This window comes from Cydia pomonella, chromosome 28 (assembly GCF_033807575.1).
Source record: "Cydia pomonella isolate Wapato2018A chromosome 28, ilCydPomo1, whole genome shotgun sequence".
NCBI classification, from domain to species: domain Eukaryota; kingdom Metazoa; phylum Arthropoda; class Insecta; order Lepidoptera; family Tortricidae; genus Cydia; species Cydia pomonella.
Window position 1 is genome coordinate 3,046,628 of NC_084730.1, and position 23,097 is coordinate 3,069,724.

Sequence of the window (23,097 nt, forward strand, 5' to 3'; positions counted from 1 at the left end):
AATAATTCAGACTATATACGTCCCACTGCTGGGCACAGGCCTCTCATGCGCGAGAGGAGATAGGAGGATATGTAGTTTGTAGTCACAAATAAAAAACAAAATTAATTGAAACAAGCACATTTATTACAATTATATGATAATATCAAATATACATACATTTATTCACATATACTATCCCTTCCTTTGGTCAACCACCGACAGCCATTTCAAAAAAACAACTATTAAAGTTTCAAACATTTTCTCCTTAACAAGAAATTTCAACCAAAATTTACAATGTAGGGTAGCGTAGGGGACAGTGGCTCGGGGAAAAATAGCCGGTGGCCTACATGTATCTAAGGACGGGTCTTACGGGCACTAAGATGGTGCTAGTTGAGCGGTGTCACTCACGAATCTCAGCCAATCGTGCAGTCTAACGCAACTAGTTGCGACCAATCGCGCGCGTGATGTGAACTCATCTACCATCACCAGACATAGGAATCCGTGGGGCAAAATTGTTTGACAAGTAGGGAGTTCCTGTATCGATAAACTCAACTATCGATACTAGTGATCACTCAAGGGTTTGCTTGTAAAAATATGTTTTTATTAAGAGTAAAAATAATAATTGTTTATTTTTACAAGCAAATCCTTGAGTGATCACTAGTATATAGAACTAGCATCGATAGTTGAGTTTATCGATACAGGAACTCCCTACTTGTCAAACAATTTTTCCCCGCGGAGTCCTATGTTTGACCATCACGTTGTGGCGTTAGTCTGCACGATTGGCTCGAATTAGTGTGCGTGACACAGCTGTACCATTTTTTTGCCCGTAAGGGCCTATCCTTAGATATATGTCAATGCTGGTGACTCACTCAATTTAATTTCTACAAACTATTTGAACAAATTTAATTGGACGAGAAATGGTTATTCTTACACGTAAAGGTGCTACAGTGTATAGCGATATTTGGGCGACTGAGCCACCGTTTGCGTTGAGCCACTATTCCCGCCTTGAACCTACGCCAAATATTTATAAAAACTTCATGACAATATTGTCACTTAAATGTACAGAATCTACAGTTTGTCAAATTCACATTTTTAAAAACTGTCATGACAAACATGACACTAAATCTACAGCGCTGTGACACAAATTCGTATATAATAAAGAAATTGAGATCTGACATTTAAAATTATCACCCACTTAGTAGGAAATTATTAATTATTATAATAGTATTATCTTTTTAATAACAAACCCTTAAACTAATAATTAATATGTTACGTTATTAGTGCAACTGAATTTAAATTTATGACTTAAAATAAAAAGAAACTTCTTCAATAATTAAAGTAATATGTTACCATTACCACTAAAACAAAATGGCTACATTTTTACCAACATTACGAAATAGTATATTATGCAACAGGTACATAATAAGGGTTCTTAACCTTTTGACCGCCAAAGACGTCATATGACGTGCGCGGCTACAGCCCAATATCAACCTTCATGCGTACCGACAAGGTTCACGATTACGCGCCGCGTACGATAGGCGTGGCGTTCAAAAGGTTAAAATTCGTGGTTAAATTTTGTCTGTAATTCCGTGGAAAAATAATAAATATAAAAAATAATATAAAATAATATAGTAAAAAATTTACAAAAATAAGTTTCCATAATGATAACATATTAATTCAATGTTTTAAAAGAAATTCAGCATATGGCATAGTTTAGGGATCACTAGTTTAAAATAAAAGTTTATATGTGCGTATCTATGGTACTTAATATATTTTACTTTAACTGACAGGTGGTTTATTGCGACTAAATTACCTCGACGTTGCGGATGTACTGAAACGCCAGTAGCGTTACAACTTATTTTTAACTAAAAATAAAATAGTTGTTAAATACGCAGTTATAATTAATTAAATATTCTATTCTAAAATATAAGTAAGTTAACTTAAAATTATTTTCCATAAGCATTTTAACCTTTACATATCTATACATAAATGATTGATATATTACAAAACATATTAGCAGCTGCCTATTATTAAAAAAAATTAAGAATAATAAACATATTTTTGACATTTAAGTAGATTTATAATTACAGTGCTACGTTCGGGTGTCACATGTGCGTTGTAGACTTTAAAAACCTGATTTTTTTTTCTCCATATTATGACCGTAATAGACTACCCACACTTATTTGCGTTGAAAAATACTTTTTAGCGTATTGTATTTTTCGCATAACTTGGGTATGGTGTGTAGATTTCGTTATGTGCGGTTCGTTAATTTGGACTTAGCTCTATAATTATATATCTACTACGTGATTTAATATGGATTTTGTGTACAAACTGATTTCAGGACGTTTTACAAATTAATCTTTAATAACTCTATTATTACTACCATAACCATTACTAATACATGCCCTACAATTCCAAAAGGCATATTTAAATATTAATTGAATCAACACATATCATCTAACAAAAATATGCAAAAATGGTCAAAAATTTTAGTTTCTGCATTAAATGTCAAATAAGTGGACCATATGTTTAGAATTATGCATGTGTGATATGTATGTGTTGACAAACTAATCAAAAAGGACAATGTGTTACAAAAATATTCCAGTCCATCGTATTTTACAACAAAACTCGACGGATAGAGATCTTTGTCCGTTGCCTCTTTGATTAGAGTATAGCGCAGACTGGACGCGCGCGGCGCTGTCGACCGACCGACCGACTAACCGATTGACCGACCGACCAACCGACCGACCAAACGACCGACCGACCGACCGACCGACCGACCACCCGACGTCACACGGGCTCGTTGTGATCGGGCGGCGTCGAGTGCGTCCACTCCGCGCCCTTAAAATGACTTAAATCTAACAAGACCTATATTAATTAAATCGAAATTATAAATATCACATTGAAGAATATGGAAGATTAGTTAGGATACTTTTTTATTTAATTATAAATTTAATATATATCTTAAATTCGTTCGAAGGGCACGTTTTTGATCACTATTCGTAGTCTAATCAACGAAGCGACTTGAGAAAAAAACTTAGGTTAAAAAATTAACGGATTTATGTGCTATAAATTCGCACACATTAAAACAAGTCGCTCGCAAGATCTATCTTTATCTAACTGTATTGATTAGAAACAGACGGATACTCGATCTCGCACGCAACATGATGCGAACATGTGAGCTGACGTATATATACGTCGAGTAGAATTTGACCGGTTGATTTTTCAGCCGAACCATCATAAGGCACTTTATTCTGTTATTCTCACATCGTCACTATTATTATGACAAAACAATATAAAAGTAACGCGAGTCACTTTTAACGGGCTACCAGCTTAGTCGGTTGTACTACCTCAAAACAAAGAGAATTTGAAATAGAGGTCGATTGTCAAAGAAAACTTTGTAGCCACAGTAAATTTACTGCCATCTTTCGACACACGATTACAACTTTTAGAACGCCATTCGACTTTGATCCTTATTCTTTCACTGATATGTGTTTAACCTTTTGAACGCCAGACGGCGAAGGAACATGCCGTGCCCCGGACGCAGGCGATCAAGAATATTTAAGCCAAATTGAACTTTACGGAGTCCCGCGTTAGTCCTTATTGCATTGGCGAAACTGTCGGCTGTAGCCATCGTTGGCGTCCTTGGCAAGTCTTTCAGATATCGGCCATAGCCGACGGTGGCGGTCAAAGGGTTAATTTGTTAAATATCAAAAAGTAGCGCCATCTTATCAGGGCATCGGCTAAAGGTTGTGGCACCATCGCTCGATACCTTTGGCCTTTGATCTATTAGATGGCGCCACTTTTTGATTTTAACATATTTAACACATATCGGTGACAGAATTAGGATCAAAGTCAAGTTTTAATCGTCGAAAGATGGCAGTAAATTTACTGTGACTACAAAGTTGTCTTTGACAATCCACCTCTATTTCAAATTTTCTTTACTACAAAGGAAGTCCCAGGTTCGAATTCCGGTAAGGGCACTTATTTGCGTGTTTGTTCCTGAGTTATGGATGTTATCTATGTATCTATATATCGTCGCCTAGTACAGTCAGCTGCAAAAATATGTATCGAGAGAATCGTCTCAGAAATATGGTACTACGGTCTTATTACACTGGAATAAGATGCTATGGGACTATATTTTTGAGTAAGATGTGTACACCCATATTTTTACACTGGACTGTACCCATGGTATAAGCTTTGTACCGTGTTTCGAAATTTTAGTGTTACTTTTATACCTAGATGATACTTTAATTTGCATCATTAATAATATTATTTAAAAAAAAAAACAATAAAAACGTGACTCGCGTTACCTTAATATGGAAAGCCCATATATACTATACCCATATATAGTCACTGAGGACAAAATTGACTATATAGTCATTTTTTCGATAACATGACTGACATTTTACTGTAATTGGAAGCAACTACAGCAAACAATAAGTCAAAACAAAGTTATTACCAATATTCATTAGGCGGGTCCACACAGAGCGAGCATACCCGCGAGGCAATCTCCTCGCGCACAAAACTGCCAGTATAGACGCGCCTCGGCCGAGGAAAACGCGCTCGCCGCCTCGGCCGAGGCACGTCTACACTGGCCGTTTTGTGCGCGAGGAAATTGCCTCGCGCGTATGCTCGATCTGTGTGGACCCGCCTATTTCCACACGCATTTAACCTCTTGACCGCCAAAGACGTCATATGACGTGCGCGGCTACAGCCCAATATCAACCTTCATGTATACCGACAAGGTTCACGATTACGCGTTGCGTACGATAGGCGTGGCGTTCAAAAGGTTAAGGTGAGGAAACTCAAACTCAGCAGCATTTGCGATTCCGACTTTTGTATAGTTGTGCTATTCAAGTATTTATATTAATAAGTAATATTTTTGAGAACTTTAAAAATATTTTTCTGCCCTCTAGCCGGAGAGCGTCAAAAGTTTCCGCTTTCCGGCTCCGTTGGGCTGAAAAATACGAGTAAAGTACACGCCTCGGTCAGTAAATAAGGAAGTCTCAGATCACACGTTTACATGTCATCTGAGACAATTCTTTCTTTACTGCCCTATAGTTCGTTTTTTTGCATTAGAAAGAAGGTAAGCGATTTTAACGTGTCTATTTATTGAAAAACACTTTTAAACACAAAAATAAGTCATAGCAAATATGTAACAAACATAAGTCATATACGATCATTTATATTCTTTTACTTTCATAAGTATTAGTTACTGATTTAAAAAAAAGTCTTTACTATAAAATAATCTTTTACAGTACATATGGGGCTACTTTATAGCACTAGTGCGAGAAGTAGCATATTATGTTACTGTGTCGAACATTTAAAGGGCCATATGTACTGTAAAACGTTGTACGATACATGTGCGAATAGGTAATTCGCAACTCGTGTCGATTTAAAACACTCCCTTCGGTCGTGTTTTAATTTATCGCCACTCGTTTCGAATTTCCTATTTTTCGCACTTGTATCGTAATGTACTATTTTGTAATGCTAAAAACCGCACTATAGAGGTATGTATGTTGTACATATCCACTAGAACCTGGGAGGAAAATTTGGCATTTTTGGCCAATAGTAGACAGATGGGTTTTTAAAATAACTTTTTTTTTTAAGTTCTGCAGAGTTATCTATACATATTTTTTTTAGGATTAAAAATAATACAGAAGTAGGTTCTAAATCAAGGTTTATGGATTTGATTTTTTTGAGTGATAGCTTTGTTTCGTAATCACATGTTATTGTAGTTAATTTTGATTAAGGGCACTATTTTTTTATAGGGTGTGTGGACCCTCAAATAGAACAAGTCGCCTCGCGAAGAATTGCCGCGCGAAGTAGTTCAAGGTGTGTAGACGTACCTAGGGCGAGACAAACACACTTACGGCCACAATGCCTCGCGCGAGGCACGTCTAGACAGACCGAGCTGCTTCGCGCGACCATTTCCTCGCGAGGCAACTCGTAATAAGATACTAGTGGATATGTACTTGCTGCATCAGATATAATTTTATTTAATATTCATAAACATTGGTTAAAACTGAGTCATATGAATAGGTTTCCAATTTGTATGGCGGAAATTTTACTATCTATCGATAGCACTTTTCATGTCAAGGAAATAGACTAAGACAAATTATATCCCAAGTGGAATAAACTATCTAATCGATGGCACCCCACCCATGGGTGGCACTTTCCGCCTTATTTTAAGGCAGTAGTGGTGAAACTCCTACAAAACAGTGACAGGTTTTGAGTGCCAATTATTGATTAGTTTACCCTATTTTTACATATGTCAATTCCATTCAGAATTAAGGCAAATTTTAGTTAAAATCAAAATTTTCTATTATATTGTATCCAATCTTTCTTAGTTCGTAATATGTTGTAGTAAAAATTATGTTTTCAATATATTTTTTAAATTTAAGACGAATTTTTGATTCTAATGTACTGTGCAGCGCTATTTTCTGTCAAACTTGTAAATTTTCTTAGATATCCCTCGCGTCAAATGATAGTCTATGGAAGTTCCTATACTACGTCGGTGGCAAACGAGCATACGGTCCGCCTGATGGTAAGCAGTCTCGGAAGCCTATGTACGCCTGCAAGTCCAGAGGAGTTACATGCGCGTTGCCGAGCTTAACACCCCGCCCGCACCCTCGTTGAGCTCTGGCAACCTTACTCACCGGCAGGAACACAACAATATGCTAGTGTTATTTGGATGCGGCTTGATTAAAAAAGTGATTGAAGAAATATATTTTTACGGCATTTTCATTACTTAGATGTGAATTTCTAAATAAATTAATGAGCTAAACTTCCAAAACATGTCTCGATACAGATTCTCCATATACAATGAATAATACTGACCATCATTCGAGGCGGGAGATACAGTACCATTATAAACTTTATCTCCAAGAAATAGAGTTTTTATCTGTCACTAAACTTATCTCTACCTTTTTCCGTCTGTCCGTCCGCCTGTCCAAGCGGTGTATGGGCGAGTTGATGTTTTGCATGGCGTCGAGATGGTCCCTCGGTTTTTGCATGCGTTTGGCTGAGCGCGTTCGGAACTTGGCAGAGTCCTGCGTTACTAGGCGGCCCGGCGTGAGGGATTTTAGACATCTGAAAATAAAAAATCACGTAAATATACACCAAGTACGTACAACAAGGCGCGCACGGTCTATACTCTGTATCTTTAGGTATTTAAATAAAACAATTTGTACATTTTCGGGTAGTTATGACATTTATTGGTTAACCAACCAAATACAACATCGCCTGGATCTGTGACTGAACAACCTGACTTTAACCTACATTATTTGATTATTTAATGTTTTCATCTACCCTCAACTGGCTTAAGGAGCCATTTGAGTGTAAATTTTGTTTACTTTTATTTAAATACCTAAAGATACAGAGTAGTTTCAACAAAATGTAAAATCTCTACTGATCCCTACTAATATTAGAAAATAAATGTTTTTATTGAGCGAAGCGTCGAAAGTCACGTAAATATGTTCTCCTGTACAGGTCGCAATTCTTAACCGATTCTCGTGAAATTTTGTGAGCAGGTTCAGTAATTTGATAGAATTTTTCCTGTTCAGTAGTTAAATATGATAAGATTTTTCAGTCGTTTCGTTTTTTTGGAAAATTTTCTGAATTGGCATTAAGGACATAAGTGCCATTAGCGTCTACGGCACTTAAAACCATTGCGAGTACGCTGTGATAATGATTTAACCTTTTGAACGCTTTCTCTCGCATCAAAATGTAGCATACACGCCAGCATCTCAACTAGTGAGAAAGGAATTTAAACCTTATCTGTCAGCAGTAAAATAGCTTTGACAGCGTCTGCCATAACCCCTTTAGGGGTCGTTGGCGTGGTAGGCACGACAGCACACGACCACTTTAGTGGCTCTTGGCGTTCAAAGGGTTAAAAAAGTAAGTATTTTTTGTTATTACAATTTTTAAGCTTATGCATCTTAACGCGTGGTCTACAGCTCACGGAGCCACTAGTATAATATTGTTTTATATTCTATTATAAACACTGATTATGTTTATAAATATTTGATCCTCAGAATTAATGTAAAACAGAGGGACGTCACTCGGACGTCGTCAGTAAAAAACGAGCCTCAGAAATTATTTTCAGGAATTCGAGATTAGAGAGACAGAAATTAGAGAGAGAGAGTTTAAAACAGGAGCTAACAGATAGACCGAGGTAAAGGCGATTGTATGTATGTCGCGCGTAACCACTAGTGTCCGACTGAAACCCTTTTTTCGCCAAAACTAAAGTGAAAGCCTAAGGTTCAGTTTTCCTCTAGTTTCAGTAGAATTATTACTTTATTTTTATGCCGAAACTGAAACGATGTTTCGAACACTAGTAGTGTTAAGAATTTCGTCTTAGCAACCAAACTCCTGACTCGACACCGTCTCAAACACAAAAGCTGTCACTTGGACGCCACATCACCGAACTGCCAAAGCTGAAATTGAAGTTTATGCATATGCCCGTAGGTCTATGTTGCTCTGTGGTCTGTGACGAATTAATCAGTCTTCAGCGTTGGACTTACGGTGCGGATATATCCGTCACTATGCGGGTCCACACAGAGCGAATATACGGGCGATGCAATTTCCTCGCGCGCAAAACGTCCAGTGTAGACGTGCCTCGGCCGAAGCAAATTGCCTCGCGCAGATTGGCTCGGGAAATTGCCTCGCGCAGATTGGCTCGGGAAATTGCCTCGCGCGTATTGCTCGCTCTGTGTGGACCCTATTGGCGTCAAAAAGATTAAAAATCGTACAAAACAAGTGTTACCTCTCATATTCGTCTAGTTTTTTAGTAAGCAGCTCGTTCTTCAGTTTAGCTGCCGCCAGCTCCCTGGTGAGCTGGGTCTTGCTCTTGTTGCCGGCCGGGTGCAGCAGCGGGTGCTTGCGCAGGCGGCTGGCCGACGGCCGCTGGTTCGGGTCCGGGTCGATCATTTTCTGAAATTAATTATATTTGTGAGGATCATATTAATATAAAATATGTGATGTGTTTGATAAGAAATTTGAATTCTTAAATTTTGTAAATGGATCATTTGTGAGACGTATGTCATAATTATTTTATGAAAATAATACATATTTTGTAAAACAACACGACACAAATATATATTAATATTGTTATTTTACCCGTCTCTCTTTCTTTTTAAATAATCGTGAAGTAGTGGGAGAGTGGAATTGGAATTCCATGAAGAGTAGGGGTCCATTGACACTACCCTGAGGTACACTATAAAAAATATATTCGATTCTACACTGATACGATTTCCAATATATTTATTTTTGCTAATGAATATTGGTTAGCATAAAATATAATAGTGCTCTTGCATGTCGATAATACCTATAATTTATGTAACAATAATGAATTTAACCAAAGAAAGGATATGAACAGTATCAAAGGCCTCTGAACGATCTCAAAATAAAATGAGCATACATTACCTGTATGAGTTGGTGCAGCTCCCTGGAGAGGCCGGGCAGGTCGGGCAGCAGCCCGTCGCGCAGCGCGTGCCACGCGGGGCCGTTCTTGGGCAGCGGCCCGCCACCCGCCGCCTCGAATAGCGTTAGGCCTGTATTCAAAAACATAATAGTTTTACAGGCTGAAAAAATTACTTAATTACTAAAAAAAACTGTAAAAGAGCCCTTGAGGCCTACTTGCAGAATAAATTTTTGAATTTTGAATTGTGAATACTTTAACTTCCTTTTAAAAATAAAAGACAGAAAGATACAGTAATGAAGTTTTATGTCACTTTCAAACGGTGAGTCGCGGTTTAAACTATTAAAAGTAAGTTAAACTGTTGATGCAACTTCTGATGTTACATTTATCACCACCGTCTTTTAGACGTTAATAGGCGGGTCCACACACAGCTAACAGCTTCGCGAGAAAATTTCCTCGCGCGGCAAACGACGGAACTCGCGCGGCCGCGTGCTCGTGTAACTTTTGCCTCAGCCGAGCCAATTAGCTCGGCAAGATGGCGTCCCTCAGTCAGCTGTTCAAAATGGTGCTGCACATATTCAACGCCGTGGCTCGTGTATGTTTTATTTTGCATTTCAAAGCAATCCAAAAGTAAAAACGAAAACGAACAAGTTGTAGGAGATTTTGGACAATAATTGATTTAACAATGTTGATTTACAAAGAGTAAAAAAATCTTTATACAGTATGATGTTTGTCGGCAAACAAGTCGCAATCAGGTACAGTCAAGGTATTAAATATATAAACGGGCAAAGTGCCAAAAATATGTATACACGACCTTATTGCCTACCTTACCTTACCTTACCGGTGACTGCTTACCATCAGGCGGCCGGTATGCTTGTTTGCCACCGACGTGGTATAAAAAAAATATTAAGGTAGTGTGTACATATTTTTGTCACTTTGTCCGTATCGATATTTAATGCCTTCATTTTACAAAAAAAACAATAAATTATCGAGGCGTGTCGCAATAGACAATAAAAGGCCAAAATGAAATTTAACTATATTTTTGACTCGCAGATTTAGGGGACTTACCAAAAGCGAATATGTCCGACTTGGTGAGATGCGTGAGGTCCTCCTGAATGATCTCGCGAGTGAGATAGCGACAATCTCCCTCCTCTACGCGCGGGGATGACACGCACGTCACGTGACCTAGGTCACCTATGGAAAAAAACACTTTTTTTGTACAAAAACCTTGTGCACGAAATAGTTAAAAAAACATTTTGGGTGATTGGTTGATATTATACTTTGTATCTGTAGGTATTTCAATTAAAGTAAACAAAATCTACCCACAAATGACTCCTTAAGCCAATTGAGGGTAGATGAAAGCATTACATGATTAAATAATGTAGGTTAAAGTCAGGTCGTACAGTGACACCAGGCGGTTTTGTATTTGGTTGGTTAACCAATAAATGGTATAACTACCCGAAAATTTACAAATTGTTTGTTTAGTTTTATTTAAATAACTAAAGATACAGAGTATAGAGTATGCCATGATGATATTGATGATGTAGAAAACAAATATAAAAAAAATAAATAACTATTATAGGACATTATTACACAAATTGACTAAGTCCCACAGTAAGCTCAATAAGGCTTGTGTTGAGGGTACTTAGACAGCGATATATATAATATATAAATATTTATAAATACTTAAATACATAGAAAACACCCATGACTCAGGAACAAATATCCATGCTCATCACATGAATAAATGCCCTTACCAGGATTTGAACCTGGGACCATCGACTTCGTAGGCAGGGTCACTACCCACTAGGCCAAACTGGTCGTCAAATATATCTTATAACTTTAAACAAAACATGACAAAACATATTCTATAATTATCAAAGCTGCTCACAAATTTTAACAAGCCTCAGTTTAAAAACGGGATACATAGAGAAGAACATCCAGATATGCGAAATCATTTTTACCTAATCTTAACCCTTTGAACGCTATATGTCATAAACACAAACATCACTCAAACGCCAAGCTCCCGGGCGCAAGCGAGCTAATGTAAACGTTACTCGAAAGTGTTTTTTTTTTTATATATATATATATATTATAGGACATTATTAGTATTATTACACAAATTGACTAAGTCCCACAGTAAGCTCAATAAGGCTTGTGTTGAGGGTACTTAGACAACGATACATATAATATATAAATATTTATAAATGGGAGAATCAACTTTTTAGCGTCACTCGTTGCCATGGTTACGATTAGTTGTCCAGGGGACAAAAGTTCATTGAAATACTGATTTTATGGTACTTAATGTATTAAACTTGCGTTTTTCTGGTTGTTATAACCAATGTCCATAATGGGCCCCCTACTAAGCATGTTAATAGAACGGCATACAACGTCTCTTCAAACAAACTGTGCCACTGTTGTCCCTTGGACAACGGGACACGATAACAAAACAAAAAAAGTTGATTCACCCAAATACTTAAATACATAGAAAACACCCATGACTCAGGAACAAATATCCATGCTCATCACACGAATAAATGCCCTTACCAGGATTTGAACCCGGGACCATCAGCTTCGTAGGCAGGGTCACTACCCACTAGGCCAAACCGGTCGTCAAAAGTGTGAAGGTTACTTTGACAGCGTCCGCCATGACACCTATAGGAGTCCTTGGCGCTGTGGGCACGACTAGTAACGACGCCTTTAGGTGTTCTTGGCGTTCAAAGGGTTAAACAGATACCTTCGCTTTGCTCGGTCACTATAACTCACCAATCTTGTATATGTGTGTGTTGGTATGATAGTCATCATCGTCAGAGTCTGCCGCGGGTTCACCTTCTCGGCTGCACACGAAGATGTTACCAGGCTTCACGTCCATGTGTACCAGTTCTAATGAATGGATGTAACTGTAACAAACGAAAATTATTTTACGTAATAACTTAAGACATAAGGTCCATTAAGTAGGGTCTGAATAAATTAACCGACTTGGTATTTATCTGAAGATGATAGCCGAGAGGGTGGATTGTGTCTATTTATCGCACTGTGGAAGATTACATTCTCCCACTAGTACTGTCGAATGGTAAAGCCCGTTTAATAAATTATGATTTTTAAAATTTAGTTTTTTAGTTAGTTTTATTTAGTTTAAGAAGATATGTGTCTCTTGTTACACGAAATAAAAGATTTTTATTTTTTATATTTTTATTACATGGATCTCACAACTTTTTACGGTAGTAGAACTGAGTTGCGAGTTATATTTTTGATGGCATCAATTTTATTAGCAGCTGATTAAAAATTGGTTTGAAACAATCAGTTTATTTTGCTAGTAATATGGAAGCTGGTATTAAATAGCCTTTTAACATAATTGTGGCAAGATAAATTAGGGCTTGAGGTGAAAAGGCTTTATGTAACATACAGTTGCATTTTTGTTTAAATTAAAGTTCATAAAGTTTCCCCACATAATCATACCATATTGGAGAATATATGTAACATAGCCATGATAAAAGTCGAATATACACTGTAAAAGGAGGAACCCGAAAGATTTTAACCACGCACTTCTGAGGCCAAATGAAGGTACAGTATACAATACTCACGCTAAACCATCAGCGACATGGGCAAGCAATAGTAATAGTTCGCTCTCTGGCAGCGGTCCGTTCTCCATCATCTGCTGAAGGCTGCCTCCGGAGCAGTATTCGTTCTGGATGATCATATGGTCGTCCTCTGCCCATGCTGAGTAGTATCTGGGGAAAGTAATGAGTATTAATATTATTTTATTGGTACTTGACTGTCAGTTAAAACAAAGAGAACTTTACTGCAGCTTTCGACACATGATTAAAACTTTAACACCATAGAAAGATAAAATAAATATAAGAGTTCTATAATCTTAAAGAGAGAACATTTAAATTAATTACTGAAAAAAAAAATTGTTTCCCATCAACGTGGTATAAGAAAAAAAAGAAAAAATCTAATCCAATCACAGCGCACTGACGCACTGAAACACTGCGCAGAGCCCGCCACAGGCCTCAAAGATCTCTTGAGTGTGTACACGCATCCGTTCAGCTGGTCGGCATGGCTGTATCACTGACGCCGTCTCACTCTAACACTCGACATTAACCGACAGTCGGGAACAGTCACTCACCTGACAACTCTAGGATGTTTCCCTAACACAGCATGTGCGTACACTTCAGTCAAGGCGGCCCTTTCCTGCGCAGAGCCCGCCACAGGCCTCAAAGATCTCTTGAGTGCGTACACGCATCCGTTCAGCTGGTCGGCATGGCTGTATCACTGACGCTGTCTCACTCTAACACTCGACATTAACCGACAGTCGGGAACAGTCACTCACCTGACAACTCTAGGATGTTTCCCTAACACAGCATGTGCGTACACTTCAGTCAAGGCGGCCCTTTCCTGCGCAGAGCCCGCCACAGGCCTCAAAGATCTCTTGAGTGCGTACACGCATCCGTCCAGCTTGTTGACGCAGCGCGTGACTCGTCCAAACTCGCCGCGGCCGATCACGCCAAGCTCGATGAACTCGATGTTATAGCGGGATATGTTGGACTCCTGTAGACAATATTTATTTATTTAAACTTTATTGCACAAAGAAAAACTTTTTTTTCTGTTGGGAACTGCCATCAGTCGGTAACACGACTATAATCAGTTTTGATGTATGTAGGAATTGTCATTAGGGGTTTGGAGACCATCGTCTCATTTAACCACACATTAATGTTGCATGATTTGCTTCCTTTTAAGTCTGTGTACAGTTTCAGTGTTATCCAATAATTTTGAAGCCAGTGGGTTAGGGTGGCTTGCTAGGCGCTCAATATAATACTTTGTGAATTTTTTGATCTCTTCCTTTATGGTGGTCATATTGAGATAATCATGTATTTCATCGTTTCGGGTGAAGCACGGTGCGTTGGTAATCACACGAAGGATGGCGTTCTCTATACTTTGTATCTTTTTATATTTAAATAAAAGTAAACAGTTGCTGAGTTTACGTTTTTACTATGTACATATTAGTGTATTATTCTAGTAGGATACCAAAGAAGACGATATTATTATTTATTGTTGACATATCTTAGTTATTAAATTTTAAATTTCTAACATTTTTTATTTTTATTTTTATTGATATTTTATTTGCTTGGTTGATATTTAAATCTTATTGACATGATACAAATTTCAGTTAATATTATACATAATTATATTCTTCAATACTTTTAATTAATATCATCATCTTGGGATCACTAATTAAGCTTTAATTTCTTTAATATAATGTACTGTTTTATTTTTAATTTTAAGCTATGTTCAACACAATATTTTATTGTTATGAATAAATAAAGAAAGACCATAAAGAATAAAGAACAAAATCTACCCTCAAATGGCTCCTTGCCAGTTGAGGGTAGATGAAAACATTACATGATTAAATAATATAGGTTAAAGTCAGGTCTTTCAGTGACAGATCCAGGCGGTTTTGTATTTGGTTGGTTAACCAATAAATGTTATAACTACCCGAAAATGTACAAATTGTTTGTTTACCTTTATTAACACTATCCAGATAATCAAAACATCTTATAGATTCAATGTCTCATCATGTGTTTTAATATTGGGTCATTACCTATGAAATTGGCGTTTTTGTTCATAAGTATTAGTCCTGTCATAGTTTATTTATTTTAACAGCAACTTCGAAGTATTTTTTAATTTCATTAGTGCGCTACATAACAACGATTTTACATACAATTATTTGCTACTTTTATTGTTTTATGTATTCGGAATACCGCCCTGAAAACAGCTCTTTTCATGTGCTGCCGGCTCGAGTATTTAAATGACTTATATTTTTCTGACGGGACAGATTTAAAAAATATATGAGATAGAAAATGTGCCTTAAAAATGTCTCAGATTACTGGCAATAAATTGTATGGTTTGAAAATGCCATCACAAAATAATCCGCAAAATTCATTGTATGAAAAATCGAATTTCGTTAAAGTTCTCCATACATAACGCCAATTTCATAGGTCATGACCATGACTTTTAATGACAGCAAGCACACGTAACCTGATGGAAGAGAGTACCTACTTAAAAAGTTCTGGAGCAGCTTTCATTTTACCTGAATATTAGGTACTTTAACCGAATGCGAACATTGGGAAACTTGCCGAATATGTTGAATAACGAATAATTGCCGAATATTTTTCATCTCTATTTAAAAGTATTAAATGTATTAAGCATAAACTTACCCTCAATCTTTTAGCAGGCTGCTCTGGCGTGGCATCTCCCATTGACGTCGGAGTTTTGGACAGCGCCCGCTTCTTCTTATTCAGTGCCTGACCTGTGTATAACCAATACTAATTAGTAGTACCGTATTTGAAGAATCTTACCGCCTTTTTAGATAACAATACGGTTGTCAACAATTTAATTAGAGATCTCTAGAGATTCTTCAGCTATTCGAATCCTGATTTTTTTATTTTTCCTCGATAGAAAAATATCACGAAAATATGTCTAAAGCACACTTTAAATTTGTAACAATTTATGCACAAAAGCTAAAAATATGAAAATTGGTTCTAAAAATGCGCTTTTTTATTTTTGATGGAACTCAGCGATGGTAGTATCAAAGGACATAGAAGTGAACCACAAGCTGATTATGCCCAAGTATCTCTCAGGCGATAAATATCTAAGGGATATAATGAAACTTCGTGAACGTCAGCTGCCGCTCCGTTGGTGGATTGTGAAAATCGCCCGGGGAAAAATGACTAGCAGTTTATACCATGAGAGAGACAGTAAATTTGGCTTGTGGCCAAGTCATAAAATGGTAAACTTACCATCAGGAGTAAATGGGTTGATGTTAGCCACGGGTTTAAGGTCCTCATGCATGCTGCCGAGTGCACTGTCCTCGTCTGGCGGGTGCAGGTGGTGACTGGAGCCTGTAGTAATGCCTGGGGACAACAGAAAATGATAAAAATGAGGCAGATAATAATAAATTTGTAGTCTAATTATTATTTTTTTGCTAGGTAACTTATTTTATGAAATTATAACTTTTCAGCCTAGTGAAAACACTTAAAAGCTTTCTGACCCACTCAATAATTTAATAGCTAATAAGCTATCCCAAAGGATACTTTGTGGAATGGATCCATATTGGGTTGCATTTGCATACAAGTTTAAGATAGAATAGATAGAAAGGCGTGGAAGGATCTTGTGGAGGCCCTAAGCGCCTCTGGGGTGCCCTAGGACCAACAACATGTTAAACCTACCTGTAGGTAGATTGATTTTGGGAGGAAACAGTCGCGACCTCGAAGTGTTGTGCGACGGAGTCGAACATTTTTCCAGAAGCGTCTTCGGCGTCCGGGGACTGTCGAACAACCTGAAAAGACGATAATAAAGATGAGATTAAGATAATAACACTAATAAGATTATGGTCCCGTTTCACCCTTTGGGTACGGAACCCTAAAAACGATCATTAAAATTATCCTTAGAGATGTAAAGGGTAATATCATATATTAATAATTAAAAGACAAGAAAATTAAATAAGACAAACAGACAAGAACCGAATGAAGTGTCTCACGTTAATGCCATTCAAAAGTAAAGTTACATACCTATAATAACATAACATGTAGCCCGTGTAAGCTTAAACAGACGATCTCGACAAACAGCACTCGTATCTCAGTCAATGATTTGCATTCAGATACTTTTCAACTTCAACATTTATTCAGCATATAGGCCACAAGGGCACTTTTACACGTCAACATGGAATTTACATACAAGCAAAAACAAGCACATCAACAATTAAGTATAAAATACAATTACAAAAAAATAACTAAAATAATAATAAAAAAAAACAAACATACAAAAAAAATTCTAAAATTATTTAGAGGTGTAAATATCTCTAAATGTCAGAACTAAATGACTTTTATCAAATTATCCTTAGAGATGTAAAGTCTCTAAGAGTCAAAATTCCGTGTAATTAAAACATTGATTAGGATAAAAGAAACATACGAGAACCGAATGAGGTGTCTCACTGTAATTATACTCAAAAATAAAGTTAGCTTAAACAGACCAGTCTCCACAAACAGCCCATCACCTCTTTTTCGTCATGAAAATGCTACAGTTAAAACCAATATGAAAAGCACAGATGTTAAATCACACTTGCACTCCCCACCTTATAACAACAATACTTGCAACACCTGAGAAAGATTTACAAAAAAAAACGAAACTTGTAAGACATAAATTGTATAGTTCGTATCGTGTCATCCACGATGACGCGCAGATTTGTAAAATCTAACCTTTAATAATATGTCAATACGAGTCAAGGCGCGCGTCGTCGTGAATGACACGATCTATATGTAGTATTCTAAATAGAGAACACACTGCATCAAATTTGAACTTTAATACATTAGAAATAAAGTTAAGTTTTAACAACATACGCATTTTTTGTCCTCGCAAGGTGATGCATCCACCTATAATTTTTTTGTAAATTGAAACTTATAAGTATGAAGATAAAATTCAAATCTTTTTAAAAGTTAATAAGCTACCTAAGAAAGGTGAGGCACATTTTTTTATGAAAACGGATTCTGCGATCGTTGTAATAAGAATGAATCTTCTTTGGGGTGTTTTTGTGTGGGTGTTTTTTGTGGGGACAGCTGTGATCAGATGTTTGTCATTGTTGTTTATAACTGTGCTTTAACTGATTTTTAACTGAAATTCTTGAACACATGGCCAATTTTACTTAGAGTCAGACCAAGCTAAGTTGGCAGCACTTTTGGTAGCCCGGATGATGCAAGTGTTAACTAAACATCGTCAGGTCATATAACATTTGACATTTAAAATAACATGTACACCATCTCTTCTTCTTCTTCCTCGCGTTGTCCCGGCATTTTGCCACGGCTCATGGGAGCCTGGGGTCCGCTTGACAACTAATCCCAAGATTTGGCGTAGGCACTAGTTTTTACGAAAGCGACTGCCATCTGACCTTCCAACCCCTCTGGTAAACTAGGCCTTGTTGGGATCAGTCCGGTTTCCTCACGATGTTTTCCTTCACCGAAAAGCGACTGGTAAATATCGAATGATATTTCGTACATAAGTTCCGAAAAACTCATTGGTACGAGCCGGGGTTTGAACCCGCGACCTCCGGATTGCAAGTCGCACGCTCTTACCGCTAGGCCACCAGCGCTTAACATAACACCATCTGTGCTATCAAAATTGTTGCAAACTTAGCATAATATACACGGTGTAACACGAGGAATCCGAAAGATTTTAACCACGCATTTCTATTCTGAGGCAGAGGCCAAAAGAATTTTTTTATTTATTTAGTTTATGTAAATTTGGTGGAAAAAAAAAATTTCTTTACTTTTTCCCTTTTTTTTTAATGTATTTCAACATAAACCTCAAATGTTATTAGTAAGACAGTAGACCTGTCACTTAATATGATTTTTTTACTTTTTTTTTGTAAAACCTAATCGTTGCAGAATGCAGTGTTGTCACTTTTTACATCTATCAATAAGGTTATTTAGACTTTAAATGTGATCACTCATAATGTAATGATTGTCAGATTATTATTAGTCATACATAATTCTGATACCTTTTTTAGGATTTTCGTGAGGTTATCCTATAGATAGGTTAGGTTAGGTTTATTTTATGGCAATCCTGAAAAGTTATGCATTTCTGAGAAAAACCAAATTATGACTAACTAAAATGTGGACAAACAATACATTATGACTTAAAACTTTATGGGAAACAATAGAGACCCAATTTACTCATTAGGGCTTATGCCATAAATCAAATCATATTTTTTGGCTACATTTTGAGTGAGGGAAAATGCTAAGGTGGGAATTTAAATCAATTGTTTTAAATGTCAAAGTAACTTTTTCAATGATAATATTTGACAGGCAGCAAAGGAGGGGTTGAATCCCACATGGCCACGAAACACTCAGCTAATTTAGAATAGATTAGGAACCCCTTATCAGTAAAACACCCTGATTAGCTGATCAGGAACCCATTAGGGATAGACATAGGAATGTGGGACTATATGACTCATAACACACACTGTGTTTTTGCTAGTTTTAATGTCAGTCATTGCCATCATCACATTCCCCTGATTTTATTGTATTAAAATTTACCAAAGATGTATCTCTTACTTTACCCCATCTAACATTAATTTCTTCAAACAAAATTGGACAAATTAGGGCACTTAATTTTAGAATTTGTATAATACCTATGTAAAAACAACTTTTAAGCATGGCATCAAAAATAGACATATACTAAACATTGCCCTTCCTAAAGTCAGGTAAATTAATGAATAACATAACCAAACTTGTTACAACTTGTGCCCTAAGTTGACTCTAAACTGGTTTGTCAAGTTTGTCAGATTTTATGGGTTTTGGAACTGAGACTTGTCTCAACATGTATAATACAAAAATCCGAAATCCATGTGACTCTTGACTTTCATCACCAGCCTATATTATGTGAAACTGGGTGTATGATTCAAATACGTATTCCCATAGCTTTAACTCACATAAGTGGATGATTGTGAAAAACGGGTCGGGAAAAAATACGGGACGCCATACTTAAATACGTACATACGGGACGTATGGTAATCCTATCTATAGCGTCAAAAAACGTCCAGTCCCTTGAATGTCTCTATACATATAGAGTCACTATTTACACTGTATTTCAATAGCCGGGCAATATAGCAGTCAAGTTAGTTATTGTGGGTGGAATCTTGAGACCTAATCTGAATGACTTAGCCAGGTTAAAGGATGAATTTTAAATTATTATCAATATTCATTTCCTAATTAGCCGGGTCCACACAGAGCGAGCATACGCGCTAGGCAATTTCTTCACGCACAATACGACCAGTGTAGACGTACCTCGGCCGAGGCGGCGCGCTCTATTGTATTGTAGTCATTATTTATTCTAAAATTATTATAATGTAATGTTTACCCAGGTATTGGCTGTTGTATTTATAAATGTTGAAATGTATTTTTCATGTCACTATATGATGTTACTATAAACATTGTATTGACTTGTAAAAGAGCCCTTGAGGCCTACTTGCAGAATATTTTTTTGAATTTTGTATTGTATTTTAAATTCCTGCATAGGTTATAAATTTAAATTTGTTTGTATTATTTGTAATGCCTATACAAGGAAAATTAATGTTTACAGGAAAATGGAAAAAGAATGATGTACATTCATTCATCCAATGAAATACAAAATTATTATTATTGATGAGCTGTCTGGCCTAGTGGGTTGTGACCCTGCCTATGAGGCCATTTATTTGTGTGATGAGCAGAATATTTGTTTTATATATTATATATGATAACTTTGTAAATAAGGTCAAGACTCACCTACTACAAGAGTTTATGTCATTTTAATGTATTTTATTCTGTTTGTTACTATTTTTTATTTTCGGTGCCACAGAAAAGTGTGTACGTATAAACCTGTTGCCGTGCCTTAGTAGGATCCATGACTGTACTTATTTAATTTTAAGAACATGTGTAAATACCATGGTTTGCAACGAATATTATTATTATGATATATCATTGTCTGAGTACCGACACCACAAGCCTAATTGAGCTTACTGTGGGACTTAGTCAATTTGTGTCATAATGTCCTATAATATTTATTATTTTACTGACCAGAATTGGACATAAGACTATTATTAAACCATATTTGGTTTTCACCAACCCAACCCGTAATACATGCAAGATTTTATATAAAATTGTATTAACCTTTTAACCGCCACATTTGATATATAAGACATACAATATCCAGCTCATTTCACCGCAGTCTGATAAAAACGACAATACTTCAAGTTCACACCATCGGCAACAGTAGCAGACAGAAATTCCAAGCTGTTAAAAGGTTAACCCTTTTCACAGTCACAAACAATTACAAGATTCATAATTTTTCCATCATACACATACCATCTTTTTGTACTATTGATTGTTAAACATTTTAAAGATAGAACAAATATTTACCTAACTTTCTATTATAGATCCCTTGGTATTAATAAATGTATTTTTAATTATGTCTTAGTCTGAGTTATAGAAAAACGGAAATTGTAAACATGACAAATATAAATACAATGATATTGGCCGGGTCCACACAGAGAGAGCATACGCGTCTACATTGGCCGGTTTGTGCATGAGGTAATTGCCTCGCACATATTTGCTCGCTCTGTGTGGACCCGCCTATTAACATTTTTTATGAAAATGAAAAAAGTTTATTGCATAAATTTAAACATATAGTAAATAATGTAATAATAAAATTTCTAGACATTTGATGTATAGTTACAGATAGAGATTTTTATTTGCATACCAATATAATTATGTTACATACATGGACCCTGGAAAGGGTGTATAATTATAATTACAAGCACCTAAATAATGTTCAGAGTCCTAATAAAACTCATAGAAATGGAACGAAATTAACTGTGTTAACAATCATGTGATGAGAATGCTCATAACTGAATAAAATTAGCACACTTTCTAGAAAACAAACTGCTATTATTATTTGCAACACCTGCCTCGCAATCAAAACAAGCCGGCGTCAAGCTAAAGTGTTATATAACGGGTTTTAGGTAATTTGTGATTCATTTAGCGTTTGAAAACGACAAACAAGCTTTAACGTGGTATTTTATGAGATAAGTTCATGTGATAGTAAAAGTTTTACCTCAAAGCTCGAACTTTTCTGTATGGTGGACTCATAGATGATGGTGCTGGAGATCCCACTTTCTCTTCATCGTCAGGATAACTAAAATCCAGCTTCCTTGGGAACACTGGCGGGATAGGACTTAGATTTTCTGAAAACGCCTTGAAAGAATCTGACATTTCTTCCGACAGTTCCGTAGAATTATGCTTGTTCAATCCCGTATTCATTCTGTACCACTCGGTCATGATTACTAACACATATATAACACTTTACACTTTAATAACACTGTAACTTTAATTAATAACTTACACGACACTGGATTTAACAATATTCTAAACAAAGCACACTTTCACGACTCACGTACGTTATGGCGGATGACGCATAGCACCTGTTCAAGTGTGCGGCCAATCACAGCGCAATATTTAACCGGTGCGATGAATACAGAGCTGCGGTTGGCTAGCGTTATTTTTTTTAAATAACGATATCGCTTCAATACATTTCATTGGTGGATTTATAGACGCGTTCATATTTAAAATTGCGTTTTATTACTGCTAATGTGGTGTCTGAAAATGGCTTGTAGTTGGAGCAAAGAGTATAATACTCACTTTTTTTTAATTAAAGTTTGGTTAAAGAGAAGTAATATTAATTTTTATTTAGTTAAAAAATTTCTTTTTTCGGAGTAGAAATGTTTTATTATGGATTAAAATATGAACACATCTAATGAAATAGTACCATTTTGACTTTTACAAAGTTAGTGTTGCCTGTGAAATATTTATTTTATAGAATTGCAAGGCCTTTTCGGATTGTTTTCATTTTCCTCTAGTTCGGTTGACTTCTGTTCTGTCTTTCTTATTAAGTTATTCTTTTTAAGTTCCTGTAGCAGATTGTTATGAAATTTTTTATAACGGATGTATATCTGCTTTAAGATTTGGTCGTTTGGATTTTTGCGACATTTTAGGTGCAAAGAATCTGTATGTCTTGAGCATCTTATGAGTCTGGGGGTGAGTATTATATTCTTTGGTCTGGGGGTCATCCAAGGCTTAATCGCAAACCTATTATTATTATAACAT

General features: G+C 36.4%; 1 protein-coding gene across 1 annotated transcript; it reads right to left on the bottom strand.

The window, feature by feature from the left end:
* Positions 1-101: 101 nt before the first annotated feature.
* On the bottom strand, positions 102-22,558 carry LOC133533138 (wee1-like protein kinase). Its single transcript, XM_061872100.1, has 11 exons — positions 22,049-22,558; positions 16,633-16,742; positions 16,204-16,317; positions 15,622-15,713; positions 13,737-13,954; positions 12,988-13,134; positions 12,170-12,303; positions 10,472-10,597; positions 9,409-9,536; positions 8,750-8,916; positions 102-7,074 (listed from the first exon to the last, which is right to left on the bottom strand). Exons 1-11 carry the CDS (start codon positions 22,270-22,272, stop codon positions 6,861-6,863), a joined length of 1,674 nt encoding a protein of 557 aa, XP_061728084.1. The 5' UTR covers positions 22,273-22,558; the 3' UTR covers positions 102-6,860.
* Between the last annotated feature and the right edge of the window lie 539 nt (positions 22,559-23,097).

Bases quoted from the DNA above. Each gene is read 5' to 3' on its own strand.
- LOC133533138 (XM_061872100.1), bottom strand. From the start codon at position 22,272: ATGACCGAGTGGTACAGAATGAATACGGGATTGAACAAGCATAATTCT. The intron at 13,955-15,621 runs GTAAGTTTATGC...TATTGTCTACAG, and splicing joins AGCCTGCTAAAAGATTGAGG to GAGTCCAACATATCCCGCTA. The intron at 10,598-12,169 runs GTGAGTTATAGT...TTTTTTCCATAG, and splicing joins CACACACATATACAAGATTG to GTGACCTAGGTCACGTGACG.